The sequence below is a fragment of the Lissotriton helveticus genome, chromosome 10 (genome assembly GCF_964261635.1).
Source record: "Lissotriton helveticus chromosome 10, aLisHel1.1, whole genome shotgun sequence".
Classification (NCBI taxonomy): Eukaryota; Metazoa; Chordata; class Amphibia; order Caudata; family Salamandridae; genus Lissotriton; species Lissotriton helveticus.
Window position 1 is genome coordinate 748,318,198 of NC_136071.1, and position 17,916 is coordinate 748,336,113.

A 17,916-nucleotide genomic window follows, 5' to 3' on the forward strand; every position below is an offset into this window, starting at 1 on the left:
GCTTCATTATCTGGTCTCACCCCCGTCCCTATAAACCGGGGTGGGCTGAACCATATTCTAGGGAGCTCTTTCAATATGGGACCTGTACAATAAAGATTATGTTACTTACCCTGAAAGCATCTGTTCTTGGCAAATACGGCTGCAGATTCACATGCTTTGCATACTCCTACCATCTAAAGTTGAGTCCAGATGTGTGCAAGTTGTTTTTCTTCAAAGTAGTATTTTCCAGTCAGGAGGTAAGAGGAGGACTCCTTTCGGTGATAATGCGCATGGCCATCAACTCCATGGTTAGATTGTTTTCCCACAAGAGGGTGAGAATGGAGTAAGTAAGTGTAGTATAGAGATGTCCATGCGTATGTAACGTGAATAATAAGAACTGCAACAAGGCATGTGCGCTGTAGATAGACATGCTTTGCAGAGCAGTATTTTCCCAAAGCGGTGGCTAACCAGTGGGTGTTGCAGTTGTTTGAAAAAGTGTTTTTAGCACTGCTTGCCCTACATTAGCTTGTTGACGTGCTAATACATCCACACAATATTGTTATGTAAATGTGTGTGGTGTAGACCATGTAGCTGCCAAACATATGTCAGCTATGGGAATGTTACCTAAAAAGGCCATAGTTGCTCCTATTTTGCAAGTAGAATATGCTTTAGAAGGTATAGGAAGAAGGGAGCAACCCTTGACCCTGTTTCTAGGCAGGTGCCACCCACGCCGCACAGCTCCACCTGACACTGTTTCCGCTCTCGCTGCTGCGAGTTCGAGCAGTCAGTATCCTGTGCCTGCTCTCTTGTTTTTCCCTAATTGCCTATTGCTGCCTGTCTGCATTTTTTCTACTCTCTCTGCCTTTTTCGGCTCTTTTTTCTCTATACCCCATCTATGCATTTTGGCCTTCTTGCCACTTCCCTTCCCGCCGCTGCGTCCCCTGCGGCCCCGCCCCCGTCACTCGCTCATTCGTCCCCGCACCAGCCTCCTCATCCCTCCCTCCTCCCCTTCTTAATGGCAGACGCTGCGCGGTGAAGGGAGCAACCCTTGACCCTGTTTCCAGGCAGTCCAGGCAGCGCCACCTGACTGTGCCAGTGTTCCCACTCTCGCTGCTGCCGCAAGTTTGAGCCATCCGTATCCTGTGCCTGCTCTCTTTGTTTTTCCCTAATTGCCTATTGCTGCTTGTCTGCTGTTTTTTCTACTCTATCTGCCTTTTTCGGCTCTTTTTTCTCTATAGCCCTCTTGGCATTTTGGCATTCTTGCCGCTTTCCCTTCCTACCGCTGTGTCCCCGCCCCCTCACTCGCCCATTCGTCCCCGCACCCGCCTCCCAGCTGCTCCTCCCTCCCCTTCTTAACGGCAGCCACTGTGTGGGCGCGCCAAAGGCACGCTTAAGGCAAGCCCGTCCTAGCCTGGACTGCGCCCATTGCCAGACCCCTGGCCTCTGCGAGGGCTACGACGCCAACATTCTCCACAAATTCAACGCCAGCCGATCATCCACCTCCTTCTAGGCCACCCGAAGCTCACCCATGGACCCTTCTCCTGCGAGAGCTGCAGCTTCACCAGCCACCAAGCACCTGCACGGCCTGCCCCTCTCACCAGGACAGGTCGCAACCATCTCTGGAGTGGTGTGGCTCACTGGTTAGAGGCGGCAGACCCAGAAGCAGAGGACAGCCCGGGACCAGGGTTCTATTTCCGACGCGGCAGGGTCGAGGACCAGGGTCAGCGGACTCGATAATTCTCGACTCGGTGCCTACTCTAACCAGGGATCACACTCGGCAACTCTGGGCATTAGCTTGCCTCATTTCCACAACGGCCCCCCCACATACGCCGGGGATGCCTGGTTTCACCTTGGAGATACCCAGTAGGGACCATCTCACAGGGAAAGCCAGGACGGGTTCCCCAGCGGTCTACAGCGCAGAGATACTCCTTCGGGAGTCGATTCTAGCGCTTTAGAAACCCACAATCAATCAATCACAATCAATCAATCTCAGATGCATACTACTCAACACCCACTCCATCCACAAGCAAGCCATCAAACTCTGGGACCTACTCGACTCATTCTCCTCAGATGTCGCCTTACTGACAGAGACCTGGATGAACCCCTCCTTGGTGCACGACATTGCCATTGCCATCCCGGAGGGCTACAAGATCACCCGCAGGGACCGCACCAACAGACCAGGAGGAGGAATCACCATCGTCCACAGGAATACCCTCAAAATTTCAACCAGCACGGAAGACACCCTCAGCGCAGCCGAACAGCTGCACTTCCAGATCCACATCGATCCCAACCCCACCATCCAAGGAACTCTCGTCTACACCCCCCCCATCCCCCAGACCCTGGCCAGAGTTCAGAGACTAGATCACCAACGTCGGCAGAACGCATGCCCTTGCATCCACAGACTACATACTCCTCAGAGACCTGAACTTCCACCTTGAGAACGCCAACAGCAACTCCACCACCCTGCTCTCCAACCTCGGACTCAAACAGCTTGTCACGACACTCACCCACGCCGCCGGATACTCGCTCGACCCCATCTTTTCCACCAGCAACCACGTCACCGTCAGCCACACCACCGAACTCCATTGGACCGACAACCACTGCATCCACTTCTCCTTTGAGTAACACACCATGCACAACCACCTGCAACGAATCCCCCACTGCAGCAGGAACAAGGTCACCAAAAGCCAATTAATCACCACCCTCGCCCGAGACCCACCAACCGACCCCACCAACACGGACACAGCCGCCCGCAACCTCAGCAATGGATCGACTGCGCAAATACTCTTGCCCCGATCATGAAACCCTCAAACAGACGCACAGACAGAAGGGCCATCTGGTTCATCACCGGCCTCCAGGCATCCAAGAGAACCTGCCGAGGACTCAAGAAGAAGTGGAGCCACGAACAGACACCAGACAACCATGCAGCCCTCAAGAACTCCAGCCGCAAGCACCACCAACTCATTTGAACCGCCAAAAGGACTACCTTCAAGGAACGCATTAACAGCGCGCACAACAGCAAAGGGCTCTTCAACATCGTGAAGGAACTCTCCGACCCCAGCTCCTATGACATCACGCCGTCGCAAGACCTCTGCGACTCCCTAGCCAAATTCTTTCACCGCAAGATCGGAGACATCCACGAAAGCTTCAAACACCCAGAACCCCCCAACACCCCCGACAGCCGCCGACACCTCAGACTCAATGCACCCCAGCCACACCAGCCTCCTGCTCTCCTGGAACCACGTCAATGACGACAACACCATCAAAATCATGAACACCATCCGCTTCAGTTCACCATCCGACCCCTGCACTCACCACATCTTAAACAAAGCGAGCTCCATCATCGCACCCAAACTCCAGAAGATCCTCAACAGCTTCTTCGAGACAGCCACCTTCCCAGAGAGCTGGAAACACGCCGAGATAAACGCCCTACTAAAGAAACCCAAGGCGGACCCAGAGGACCTCAAGAACTTCAGGCCCATCTTCCTTCTTCCTCTCGTTCCCAGCGAAAGTCATCAAGAAGATGGTCAACAGGCAACTGACCCGCTTCCACGAGGAGAACACAACCCTGGACCCGTCCCAATAAGGATTCCGCAGCAACCAGAGCACCGAAACCACCCTCATTGCCACGACCCTCATCAGGATCCTGCTGGACAATGGCAAACCGGTGCCCTTATCCGCCTGGACCTCTCGGTCGCTATTAACACAGTCTGCCACCACACCCTACGCACATGCCTCCATGACGCAGGGATCCACGAAAAAGCCCTGGTCTGGATCACCTCCATCCTCACCGGAAAAACCCAGAGAGTCTGTCTCCCTCCATTCCATCCGAAGCCACCAAGATCACCTGCGGCGTACCAAAAGTCTCATCCCTCAGCCTGACCCTTTTTTACGTCTACATGGCACCGCTCGCCAACATCGTCCGATCGCACGACCTCAACAACGTCTCATATGCCGACAACACCCAGCTGATCCTCTCCCTCACAAAGGACCCTGTCCCTGCCAAAACCATCCTCCACAAAGGAACGAAGGCTGTCGCCGAATGGATGAAGAACAGTCGCCTGAAGCTGAACTCAGACAAGACAGAGGTCCTCATCCTCGGCTCCACCCCCTCTGCCTGGGACGACCCTGGTGGCCGGCCACGCTGGGAGCTGCACCAACACCCACACCCACTGACCACGCACGCTACCTGGGGTTTATCGTGGACTCATCACTATCAATGACCCAGCAAGTCAATGCCGTCTCCTCCTGCTTCAACTCCCTCTGCATGCTTCGCAAGATTTACAGATGGATCCCACCCGGAACCAGAAAAAAGGTCACCCAGGCTGGACTATGGCAACACCGTCTAAGCGGGAACCACAGCCAAACTCCAGAAAAGACTTCAACGCATACCGAACACCTCCGCACACCTCATCCTCGACATTCCCCGCCGCAGCCACATCACTGCCCACCTGAGAAACCTGCACTGGCTCCCCGTCAACAAGAGGATCACCTTCAAGCTCCTCACCCACGCACACAAAGCACTCCACAACGCCCGACCAGCATACCTCAGACTAATCACCTTCTTCAGTCCGAACAACCAGCTTTGCTCCGCTGACCATGCCCTCGCCACCGTTCCACGCATTTACCGTATGACCATCCGGTGGCGGATCATACCTCGCCGCCAAGACATCGAACACCCTCCCCATCCACCTGCGACAGACCCAGGACCTGCTGACCTTCAGGAGACCTCTCAAGACCTGGCTGTTCGAGCAGTAACAGCACCCCCCCCTTAGCGCCCTGAGACCCTCATGGGTGAGTAGTGCACTCTACAAATGCTCTGATTGAATGATGGTTCAAGTTTTTTTTAGCTTTAACATAGCAAGTCTCAATACATTTAACATTTCACCTAGAAATACTGGATTTACAGCCAGATTCATCAAGCGAAATGCGCTCGCAAAAGGGCCAGATTCTGAGAATCTGGCTCTCTGCGAGTGCAATTTTTGCATTTGGGATTTATCATCCCAAATGCAAAAATCGCTAATAAAGAATTCGCAAATTTGCGAGGATTAGCATTTAAGGAATCTCTATTAGAGATTCCTTAAATGCTATTCATGAAACATTTAAAAATTGCGAATTCGCAATTTAGGACCGCTATTTACCACGAAGTCAAACCTCGTGGTAAATAGCGAAAACTTAGAAAAATGCATTTAAATGCATTTTAGTTGCATGTTACACACACACGTCCTTTGGACATGTGTGTGCACAACATCAGTGTAAATTCACATTTCAGGGGTGCTACAGGATGTCCTTTGGACACCCCTGCACCCTTGAAATCGCATCCTTATTTGCGATTAGCAAATTGCTAATCGCAAATAAGGAATAACTCCCCATTCATTCCAATGGGCCTGTAGGCCCATAGGAATGCATGGGGAGTTATTCCTTATTTGCGATTAGCAATTTGCTAATCGCAAATAAGGAACATGTAGGAATCGCAATATTTTTTGCAATTCCTACATGAATCCCGTTTTGCAAGTCCTTAATAGCGATTCCTTATGAATCGCTATTAAAGACTCGCAAAACGGGTCTTTGATGAATCTAGCAGTTAGAGATAGGATTTCCTCTATGAGGTGGTGCAAAGGTAACAAAAAGTTGTTATGTGAAAAACTTTTGTCCTTTCAATATTATGTAAGAATGCTCTTTTGACATCAAATATATGTAGATCTCTTTCTGCTACTGAATCGGGTTGAGAGAAGAACACAGGTAACAGCTGATTAGTTAATATAAAGAGCAGAGACCACTTTTGGAAGGAATTTTGGTTTTGTACGAAGAACCACTCGGTCTATGAAGTTGAAAGAAAGGTTCTTCTAAGGTTAATGCCTGTAGCTCACGAACAGACTTTAGTGATCTGATAGCAATTAGAAAGGCAACTTGCCATGAAAGAAATTTTAATGAACAATTGTGCAAAGGTTCAAATGGTAGCCCATAAGCCTTGTGAGAACAATGGTAAGGTTCCAGACTAGTGCACGTGGAACCCTCTGTGGTATTATTCTTTTAAGGCCTTCCATTAAGGCTTTAATTACTGGAACTTTGAATAAAGATAAATGTCTCTTTCGAAGAAACGCAGCTACTGCTGCAAGATGTAGGTGAATGGATGTGTAAGCCAAGCCAACTCGCTGTAGATGCAAAAGATAAATACTATTTTGTATAGATGCATCTAGCAGATCAATTGTGTTATTACAATATATAACACAAATGTTTTACACTTTGCTGCATAACATGCCCTAATGGTGGGTATTCTTGCTTCTTTAAGAATTGTCATACAATCTGGTGGTAGGTTTAAGTATCCAAACTCTGACTTCAGGAGCCAAATCGCTAGGTTAAGTTCCTTGGGGTTTGGATATCTGATTTTTCCATAGTTCTGTTTTAAATAGTGTGGTGAACCATGGTTGGCGTGCCCATGTGGGACCCACCAGAATCAGTGTGAGAGATGTCTGCCTGAGTTTCCTAACCAGAAATGGAAGGAGAGGGAGAGGCAGAAAAGCGTAAGCTAATATCCCTGACCAGTTGATCCATAGGGCATTGCCTTTGGATAGGGGGTGTGAGAACCAGGAGGCGAAGTCTGGACATTTTGAGTTCTATGCTATGGCAAAGAGGTCCACTTGTGGAAATCCCCATTTTTGAAGAACTTGTGGGCGACGTTCCCATTCGTGTACGTGTTGCCTAAATCTGCTAAGGAGGTCGGCAAAGTGGTTGTCTGTCCCTGGAAGGTGTTCCGCCAATAGTTGGATTTTGTGATGGATTGCCCAACGCCAAATGGTCTGAGAGAGGCGTGACAGCGCTAGAGAGTTCCCCCCTCCCCACCCGTTTTTCTACAAAGTGCATTGTTGCCATATTGTCTTCTTGGACTAGGACAACTTTTCTTATCAGATGAGGTAGAAATACTTGTAATGCTAGCTGAACTGTTTGCAGTTCTAGGTAGTTGATGTGATGGTTCTGTTGAATGGTATTCCAAAGACCCTGAACTGTTAAATGTTATAAATGTGCTCCCAACCCTGTGAGAGAGGAGTCTTGTGAGCAAGACTTGTGGAATAAGGTCGATAAAGGGCTACACTTTTGATACATTTTGTGTGTTCCACCACTGCAGAGAGAGAGGACTGCAGCTGTCTACCAACACAAGATCTGTTAGCTGACCCTGTTTAATTCCACTGACGTGGTAAGCATTCTTGTAGAGGACGCATGTTTAGTCTCGCATGAGGCACTATGGCAATGCATGATGCCATCATCTCCAGTAACTGCATGAAAGTTCTGACTGGTAGGTAGTGGTTGTTTTGAAATTGGAGTAACAATGTTTGAAAATTGTGAACCCTGGAAGTAATAGGATATACTAGAGCCATTGGAGTGTTTAGAATGGCTCGGAGCTATGGTTGTATTTGGGCGAGTTGTAAATGGGATTTTTGTGCATTCACTAATTCCCAACTGAAGTAGAAAGTTTACGGTAGTTTGGGTCTGTTGGCTTTCATGAGCCTATCGTCTGGGTATGCGAAGACATGGATTTGCTGTCTTCGTAGATGTGCTGCTACCACTGCTAGGCATTTGGTGAACACTTTGGGTGCAGTTGTTACTCCAAATGGAAGTACTTTAATTGATAATGATTTTTTCCTATCCCAAATCTGAGATATTTGCAACATGCTTGGTGAATGGGTATATGAAAGGAAGCATCCTTTAAGTCTAGTGTTGAAAAAGTCGCATTGCTGTAAAAGAGGAAGTACCGTGTGACCATATGAAAGTATAAGAATGGCCTTAATGAACCATCCTTTTGGGGAATTAGGAAGTATAGTGAATATACTTCTGATCCTTTTTGTTGTATTAGTACAAGTTCTATAACTTCTTTTGTTAGAAGAGATTGTACTTCTTGTTTGAGCAAATGTAGGCGTTCAAAAGACAGTTTGTGAATACGAGGTGGAATATTGGGAGGGTTGCTTTTGAGCTCCAGGCAATAACTATGTTGGATAATGTCCAACACCCATTTGTCTGATGTTATTGATTGCTAAATGGGAAGAAACTGTTGTAACCTTCCCCCTAACAGGTGATGAATGATCGGGGGAAGTGACAGCACGTCCCTGCTGGTTAGTGGATGGAGAGGTGCATGTTGGTGTACCTTGACCTCTTCCTTTACAATGGTTTCCCCTATATCCACCCTTCTAGAATCCTCTAGAGGGGAATGATTGCATCTGTGTTTTATATGAAGATGTGCCAGCATCTGTGGCATTTGTTTTGGAGCCCCCGCTGTAAAAGGAGCGACAAAAGGAACGTCTAGTAGAATGAGACTGAAGTGCTCCAATCGACTTTGCCACTTCAGTATCCTTTTTCACCTTGTCAAGTGATTGGTCTACTTGAGGCCCTAAGAGGTGTTCCTTATTTATTTGAAACCAGAAATTCTGAGCCATGCATGTCTCCTAAACATAATGCTGGTGTGGACTCCTCTAGCTGCAGTATCTGCAGCATCTAACGCACATCTGACAGTGCAGGAATGAAACTTATCTCCAATTCCTCTATTTCCTGCCCCTTTTTCTTTTCTTCTTCTGTGAGATATTGCAATAGTTCTTCCATCTCGTCCCAGAGTGCCCTATCAAAACTAGCCAATAGGCCTTGTGTATTGGCTATGCGCGTTTGGTTGGCAGATTGAGCAGCTACTATTTTCCTTGAGGCATCTATTAGTTTTGATTCTTTATCTGGAGGTGGTGCCTCCCCTGAGGTTTGTGAATGTGCCCTATAATGGGCATTAGAGACCACTAAAGAACCCAAAAGCACCTGGCCCTTAATAAAAACTGGGTAAGATGGTGGGGGATTATATTTTTTGTCCACTCTAGGTGTTTGGATAAATGCTCTAATAGGATCCTTAAAAATATCATCAGCATGCCTCATCATATCCTTTAACATCGTCAAGGACTTTGATGTTCTGTATGCGTTTCCTAAAGTTTCAAATAGGAAATCCTCTTCTAGGTATGTTGCTGCCCTGGTAATTAACTTCTCATATGTAGTATTATCACCAGGAGGGGGCAAGGTTTAGCCTGATATAGATCCTGGTCTGTGTCTACAGGTGGGTATATGTGGTAGCCGTCCAATGGATTAGGAGGTGGCTGATCATAAGTGTCATCATCTCCTAGATCAGGATTTGTGTTTGAAGAGCCTGGTGGTGTGATGTGCAGAGGGTCTGAGCTGGTATAATAGGTACTGGTGAAGAAGCTGGAGCCGTTTGAGGAATATTAATAGGACTAGTAACTAGGAGCATGTCCCTGTAATCATACAGCTCTCATGGGTACCATGTCGACATTTTCACCTAGTTAACGCCCCTATGTCTCCTTGTATCACTGAGTTGTTTGTGTGTGCAGTCATTCTCAATTGTTTGTCAAGTGTGATCCCCAGTGTTGTGGTCTACAACTGTTGGTTGGCAGTCAAGAGCATTGAGCAACACATTCTTAAATCAGAGTGGTGTTTGAGGAGACATTAGTAGGAATTCTGTCTTTTGGTGGTTGAATTTTAGGTGGTTTAAACTTCCTTTAGTGTCTTATTCAGGTGGAGAATGTCATTTGGTGGTGAGATTGGAAGGTATACTTGCGTATCATCTTCGTAGAGGTGGTTATTGAGGTTGGCTTCTTTCAGGATCAATGTTAGAGATTATATGGAGAGGTTGAATAATGTATGGGAAAAAAAAAAAAAAAAAAAAAAAACGAACCTTGTTGGACACCTTGGTTGACCAGAACTATGCTCAAGTGGGATTAGACTAGTTGTGATCACCGGTCTAGATAGGAGATGAACCAGTTTAGGACAGGGTGTTTGAGTCCCATCCATGCTTCAAGGGTGTTTAGTGTTGTGTGGTCAACCATGTCAAAGGCAAAGAAGAAGCCTAGCAAAGAATTAGCAGTCACAAGTTACTTGTGTTAAGCATCCTGTGCATGTCATCTATAACATTTAAGATATTCGTTTCTGAACTGCAGTCTGCTCTAAATACCAAACAAAATATGTTGAGAAGGTTGTGGTCTTCTGTTTGTTGGCTGGGCTGGGGTTGTATGTATTTTTCAATGGCTTTTGCAAGGAAAGGTAGGTGGTTTCCCGAGCTGGAAGTTGTTTAGGGTCTGCCCATATTGTTTTGAGAAGAGGAGTAGCTTGTTCTAAATTTAGGATAAATAGTTTTCTCTTGTTAAATAATCTGGGATCCCGCACAGAGGCAGACTTCTTCAGGAACATCAGTGAAGAAACCATGAGAGTGAATACTGCTCCATTTTGGGGGGGGGAAATAGTATGTGAATAGTACACTGTGCGCTTCCTAGCAGAATTTACTTATAAAGCAAAACAATTCATTTTTAGACTATAACACAACAAATATGAGGTTTAATGGGAAGGACAGGGCTTATAAATGTAAGTAGTTACAGCTTCTCAAGTTCTTTCCATAAACTATGAAATTTCACTGCCTGACTATTCACACTTACCCAACATCAGGCGAAAAATCTGTGCCGAGATTAGCTTCGATCAAAGCTTTATAGAAAGGAGAATTTGGTCCAGAAACCATTAGCGTAGACAGGAGGCTCAAAGTGAAGGCTTCAAAGGTATCAGTAAGCCTATAAAATGAAACAATATCAAAACAGAACGTTGTGTGTGAATTTTTAGTAGACTGTTTTGTACATGATAGTTCTGTTCAATGCTGAACCAACAGTTGTGACCTAAACCATGACAGCTACTTGGCATATAAATAAACTCTCTTCACAAAACGGGTAGTGGCCATTTCTCTGAAATTTACATAAGGCCTGCCACTGGTCAGCATAAAACCTTTGGCCCAAGAGAAGATAGTTAAATTCAGGGCCTGTATGAGTGAGAAATGAGGTCGGGAGTTGTGACTAGCATTTGGGGGTGGGCACTCCAAAGTGATGATCCCTCAGATACTTGAGCATTTCTCCATGCTGAGTAGCTGGAATACTGAAAATGCGTATCCACACTCAAAGATGTAATGATTAACAGTTTTCTCATGTAAAGAGTTGCACACAACTACATATTGTTAAAAATAGTCACAAAGAAACACACACATGCACATATTCGTCTAAGCAGTAAGGGTGATGATGAGTGAAAAAGTGTTAGTATGCAGAGCAGAGAACAACAAAATGGGTACAGGAACTTGATAAAGGATGCATAAATGCTGATGAGTAGGTTACAGAGGAAGTGCGGGGGAGGCTGAAGAACATACTGGAGAGAAAAGAGATGAGTGAATAGACACTAATGAAGAGGAATGTGCAAAAGGACTTTGAGAAGAAAAAAGGGGCTGATAATGATAAATCAGTTACCCGGGGGGAAGGGAGGTGAAGGCTGGTGAGAAATGAAGCAGGGTAGGGAGAAAACAGAATTTCAAAGAGAAGTTGTAGGACTGGAGAGTATGAGGGAGTGTACAGAAATTGAGTGAAGGAAGAGACATATAGGAAGATAAAAGTGAAAGGCAATAGCACAGAGATACTAACCTATTTTATAAGAAAAGAGGCAGACATAATGGGCATCATTCAAACATGGTTTGCTGCTCTGAAGTGGAATTTAGGTGTGAATAGAACAGATATTCAAGAGTGGAACCCAAAAATCCATATTCAAACAAGGTTGTGTACATTCACAAAGTGCCTGCACAAACGCAGAACATGCATAAAAAAGGCAGAATTGTACCATTTAATTAAAAAAAAGTATTGTTCAAATGTGGGTATTTCTGTGAAATGAATCCATATTGCCATAAACACCCACACACAAGTCTCTGAGGATATTAAGAACTTGCAGATAGTTCACCATCTTTAAAATATTGCCAAATATAATTAAGTGAATGGCATGTGCAAGGGACTAGTGTATATACAAGGAGGTTTCAAATATGGTGTATCAATTTTGCGGCATGCTTGTCATTTTACTAGGTTTCTTATGTACTAATAGGCTGCACTGCAAAATGTCCATTTGGAGAGGATCACAAAACAACTTGCTCAATGAATAATAATTAGTTAGGTTGCCATTTACGACCCCTTGTGATGGACTACGAATGCAGGGATGGTGGCCGGCAAGGGACTGCATGATTGAAAATCATAGGTTTTGCTGCTAGCCAGCTAAGCAATAAATATAATTTGTGTTGACAAACAGTTATGCAGCAATAGCACATGCACCTCCACAATGTGTTAAGGTGAATTTACTACACTTACTCAGTAAGGAGAAAGCCAACGCTCACAGTTGTTTGCTTTGCTGGGTCCGAAGCAAAGGTATCTGGAGCACAGGTTACATGGTACTCTCTCTAGCAAAAATGATAGATGACCGGAAAAAAATTAATATTTGAAAGTAAGGGATAAACCACAAAATGATGAACATGGTAGTAAATGAAAGGCCACATTTTGCAATCTTATCTAATGCACTTCAGTAAAATATCAATGTAAAACAGTACATAGTTAATATGTACAAAAAATTATGTATTTGAGATTTGGTGTCAACCCACTAAAGACAAACGTGGAGACACAAACATTGGATGGTTTCAGGTTTATCGTCTTACAAGCTATAGAAGATAATGAATAACTTCACCCACTTAAATCTGCCCAAACTACCTGCTTATGACTATAAACAGAGATACCCCTTCTACAGAACTGGAGTTACAGGTAAGAAACTACACCTTCTGTAGTAGGGGATCTCGGTGTGTAGTCCTAATCATGTGAATAGAATGGCAAGCCCATCCCCCACAAACCAAACCCAGCAGTGGAAGAAACAGACAGAACCACTACTGTGCAAATACTTTTCTCAGCGAAGCCTGCCCAACCTGAGCATCCGCCCTGGCATCAGAGTCCAGGCAGTAGTGTTTAGAAAAGGTATGGACTGACTTCCAAGTGGCAGCCCTACAGATGTCTGCAATGGGGACATTATGCAATAAAGCTGCAGTAGCAGATTTACCTCTGGTAGAGTGAGCCGTAGGCGTACCCCCTAGAGTCTTTTTAGCTTTCTGGTAACACAGCTGAATACAGGACACAATCCACCTAGAGATGGACTGTTAAGAGGTGGCAAGACCAGTCCGGACCGATACATAAATAACAAATAATTGATCCGATCTACGAATCTCCTTGGTCTTATCCAAGTAAAATTTCAACACCCTTCTCACATCAAGGGAATGAAGGGACCTCTCCGCCGGAGAGGAAGGATGCTGAAAAAACGTGGGTAAGGTGATCATTTGATTCACATGGAAATCGGACACCACCTTAGGAACGAACTTCGGGCGAGTTCTCATCACAACCTTAGATGCATGAAATACAGTATAGGGCTCTTGGCAGCAGAGAGCCTGGATCTCACTCACCTTGCGAGCCGATGTTATAGATACCAGAAAAACGGCCTTCCAGGATAGATGCTATAGAGAAGGCTTATGAATAGGCTCAAAAGGCTCCTTCATTAGTCTAGACAGCACCACGTTAAGCTCCCACGGAGGCGAAGGACGCCTAATGGGAGGAAACACCTTCTTCAAACCGGTGTAAGGGGTCAGTGTACCATCACTGCCGAGGCCATTCCGGAGCAATGAGGATCATCCTGGCCCTGGACAGTTTGATCAACACTACCGGGATCAGGGAATGGCTGGAAAAGCGTAGAGAAAGCTGTTTGACCAGTTGATCCACAGTGCATTCCGCAGCGTCCCTGGCCGTCCTGTTGAAATGTAGCTGCACTTCCTGAAACGTAGAGGCTTTGATCAGCCAGTCGTCCAGGTACAGATGGACTAACACCTTGTTCTTCCACAGGTGCGCTGCAACCACCGCCATGCACTTTGAAAATGTCCAAGGCGCAGACTTCAGTCCGAACGGAAGCACTGTATATTGGTAGTGATTGGTGCCAACTAGGAACCGCAGGAACTTCCGATGATTCCTTGGGTACATGAAAGTACGCGTCTTGCAGATCTATGGCGCACAACCAGTCCCCTTGGTGTAGCGGAGGGTAAATCTGGTGCAGGGTCAGCATCCAGAACTTTTCTCTGCGAATCCATTTGTTCACTTGCCGCAAATCGAGAATGGGTCTGAATTCGTTTCTGTCCTTTTTGCGTACAAGAAAGAACCTGGAGTACAGACCTTTTCCCCTTTGAGGAGGAGGAACCAGTTCTATCGCCCTTTTTAGGTCTCGCCTGAGCCAGCGCATGCGCTGCTCTAGGCGAAACATTTAGTAGGGCTCTGAGAAATGCTACTTGCCGGCGATCAGCTTGCTAGAACGCGCACAAGAGCGCGCTCCACGTGCACAGCTGTCACGGCTTCTTTGATCCAGCGCGCAGGAATGCACACGCACACACCTGACGTTTCCGCCCTTGATTGGGATCACTTTAACTTTCGATGCCGCTGCTGCGAGGCGTGTGCCTTTTACAGCCGCAGGGCAATGCTGGTTTTTTCAAGTTCTGTAGAAAGGGGATGGTTAGTAGACCGACATAGGGCTGACTTACTGTCCTTTGGAGTTGCGCAAAGCGGCATACTCCTGCTGCCCCAAAACATTGTTTGAGTAATATGTGTGGACATTTCTATGTTATGTTTTGTAGAAGTGACAGTAGTTGTCGAAGAGTGAACGTAAGCATTGCGGTGTGAAAACCAAAATTGTTTGCAGGCCGAAATCTGGTGTTCAGGTTAGAAGAATCGGGTACAGTTCATTTCCATATTAACTAAACTTGTACAACTGGAACATAGACTGAGTAATATGTAAAGCCGTACTTCTGATGAGCTCCCCGTGGAGATGAGTCATGCAGAGATATAGTTCTGCATCAATCACATCGTATAAGGCAGTTAGAGTTGGTGGCTAATTAGTGAGCTCAATTTTGCACGGAAACCAAAGAATCTTGTATTTGCGGTGCCTTTCCTTTTGGCCCGCGCTTGTAGAACAAACAGAACAAATGTTTACCACACACGTATCTCCCCCGCACACAATCACCTTTTATGGTCCCCTTATGTATATGTATACGTTGTATCGCAAAGCTCACAAATGGCAATTTCCCCACAAACTGATCTCCGGTACTTTACTTGTCAGAAGCTAGTCATGGTAACGTATGCTCACGGGAGGACTCTAACAATAATACTTGAAAGTGGTTTGTGAAAACTCTAAAGATGCTTCTGCTTTTCTCATGAGCAAGTGGGGCTTTGTGACCTAGTGATTTCTAGACAGTTATGCTTAATCAGTTAGGTGTTCCTGCTTAATGAGCAACGCACAGATGCCCAACTGAACTGCCTTTGGATGTTTGAAATGACACGGATATAAGCGGTTAGTCCACTGAACTCAGTGGAAGACAAACACTAAGCCACCCGTACTCTTTAGTAGGTGTATTTTGAGTGTGTTGATCGATTCATTTTAACTATTTTTTGTTTGTGTTCCTCAAAACTGCATCCACCTTTTACAGTCTTGCATGCCCACCATACAGACGCTGTCTCAACCCTGCTGACAGCAGTCAGTCAATCATTGCCCTGGCTACACCAATTATGTGGGACAGGTAAAGTCTCCGACTCTGCCGGGGTGCTCTTTGGTATATCTATGATGATACAATAACGCTCCATGAGCACCAGTACATCTAATAGAAGCTGCAGGGTTACTCTCTTGGGATCATGAGAATAGAACCGTGGGGTACCTACTATTCTGGCTAGAAATACCTTAATAAAGATGTAAAAGTATCCACGGTGTGATTATCCTAGCCAAGGCACTATTATCAGGATGATGTTTCTTTTAACCACAGCCTGCCCCGCCCCCCGGATCAGTTAAGGCCAGCCCCCCAGTTTGAAGGTCCCTCCGCTACATATATGCCAACTTTGACAACCCCACCAATCCTCAATAAGCACACAGTTCAGAGGATTCTGAAGCCCGCCAAATAAAACTCAACAACAAACATGGATTACAAAAAAGTTTGATGTGGAAGAAAAAATGCACGTGTGCATATCCAGATGTTCACTCATCCTTTTGAGGGAGCGCCAAAGCCCTAAATACTATTCCTTTGGGTGGCTGCATGAATTGACTCTTCAGGTGCCCGTGCTATCCACACCCCTGCGGAAGTGCCCTTCAGTTGATCAGTAGAATACTCCCCACATTCAATATAATGCCTGGGTGACAAGTAGGTACTTAAATCAGAAGGGTTACCGAAATAATGTGACAGTGGAGTATCGGATTGAGGTATGGTTGACTAAATCATGCAGCAAGAAATGGTGAATTATGCACCACTTTTTGTTATCACTTCGTTATTTTGTACTTTTTAAAGATGGTTATGCTGTCGGACAAAAATGTAACTTCATTAATGCTAGTTGACAACCAAATACTAGTGAACCTATACAACGGGACCTTCCGCTGCACGTGAACACTTCGCCATGTTTTTAGTAACTTGTGATCAGTTTGAGCTAGAAACACTTTATTGCTAACATCTGCAGATAATGCAGCAGATGGATTAAGTTGCCGATGCAGCAAACACATGTTTACCTGGACAAAAGGTGCGTCTGCCTAATCCCATTATTCCAGGAGCCCTCACAATAAGCAGTGAAAATTGAAGAATACTGAATGTGTCTAATAAGTTAAATGTGGCAGTGTGCAGATGCATCCAGCGTTTTCATTTTGCTGTAAATAATCTTTTCAAAATACAAGATCTAACAGAACATTGACCACACTCCCAACAAATGTCAGATCCTATGAAGTGGAGTATTGACAATCTCGCATGACCATAATAACAAGCATTGGCATAGCCAATTGGTTTCGCCTTTGGGACCTTATAAGTGGTTAGCCATGCAACACTTGATGTTGTTGCACCAAGGATATTGTGCTGGATAACTAAACACTTATAAGGTCCCAAAGGCGAGACCTATTGGCTATGCTAATGCCTGTTTTTAACAGGGTATCGGCCTCCACTTTAAGTTCGCGCAACAGGTATTGTGAAAGAACTGGTGGAATCGATGGAGGAGGGCTGGTGAAACGTAGACAGTATCCATTACAAACAATATTCAGCACCCAATTGTCCAGTTATTTTTCTCCACTCTACCAGGTAATTCTGAATGCTTCCCCCCCACCGGAGTGGGTAACAGAAGAGGGGGGAAGTAAGCCCTCAGGGCTTAGAACCAGAGAGGCTCTTGTTCCCCGATGTGGAGTGCTGGTTACCCCTGCCTCTCTGACATCTCTAAAAAGGCTGCTACTGAAACTGCTGCTGCTGCTGTTGTCCAGCCTGACGTCCTTGTCCGCGATGGAAACGCTGTGAAGAGTATTGCCGTTGGTAGGGGCAGAAACTCTTACGCTGTTCTTTAGGCTTCTCCAAGCCCACAGCCTTGAGGGTCTCAACCTCCGCTTTCATGCAAGCCATTTCCTCGTACGCATCGGAACCAAAGAGGGTGGAACCTGAGAATGGCAGGTTAGGAATCCGTTGCTGGGCCTCCGGTTTCAGGGAGGGGAGATGCAACCATGAAGGGCGCCGCAGGGTCACACCATGACAATAACTATGGGCTGCCAGGAGAGAGGTGTCCGCAGCCGCACTGATGATCTGATTGGAGACCATCAGACCCTCAATTAGAACCTCCTGAAAATCCTCTCATTTGTCTCTAGGCAGGAGTTCCACAAAACTGTTGGAGAGACTCCCACAAGGAGCGGTCATACCAGCCCAAGAGAGCAGTCGAGCTCGCTGCCTTCATTGAAGAAGCTGTCATGCTACAGAATTTTCTCCCTGCAGAATCAAGTCTACGGCTTTCCTTGTCTGGTGGAACTGTGGTCGAAGGGGCCGTACCGTGCTGCTTCTTCGCCGCCACCACTATGACGGAATCCGGAGGAGGATCCACCAGTAGGAAAGCAGGGTCCGAGTCCAGGGGCCTGTATTTCTTTTGAAGCCTTGATGGCGCAGACTTCACTGAGGTAGGCGTCAGGAATAACTCCATCGCCGGTTCCTACAAACCAGGTACCAAAGGCAGCAGAGGACGAGAGACTTGCTTC

General features: G+C 46.1%; 1 protein-coding gene across 2 annotated transcripts in view; it reads right to left on the reverse strand.

Annotated features, from left to right (window-relative positions):
- PITRM1 (pitrilysin metallopeptidase 1) overlaps positions 1 to 17,916 on the reverse strand; it is a 434,374-nt gene that overhangs the window by 331,504 nt on the left and 84,954 nt on the right. For both annotated transcript variants that reach the window (XM_078663309.1, XM_078663308.1), the window contains exons 9-10: positions 12,177 to 12,265; positions 10,452 to 10,580 (exon numbers count right to left, since the gene is read on the reverse strand). In XM_078663309.1, coding sequence (XP_078519435.1) covers positions 10,452 to 10,580; positions 12,177 to 12,265 — 218 coding nt within the window. The remainder of the gene's footprint in view (positions 1 to 10,451; positions 10,581 to 12,176; positions 12,266 to 17,916) is intronic.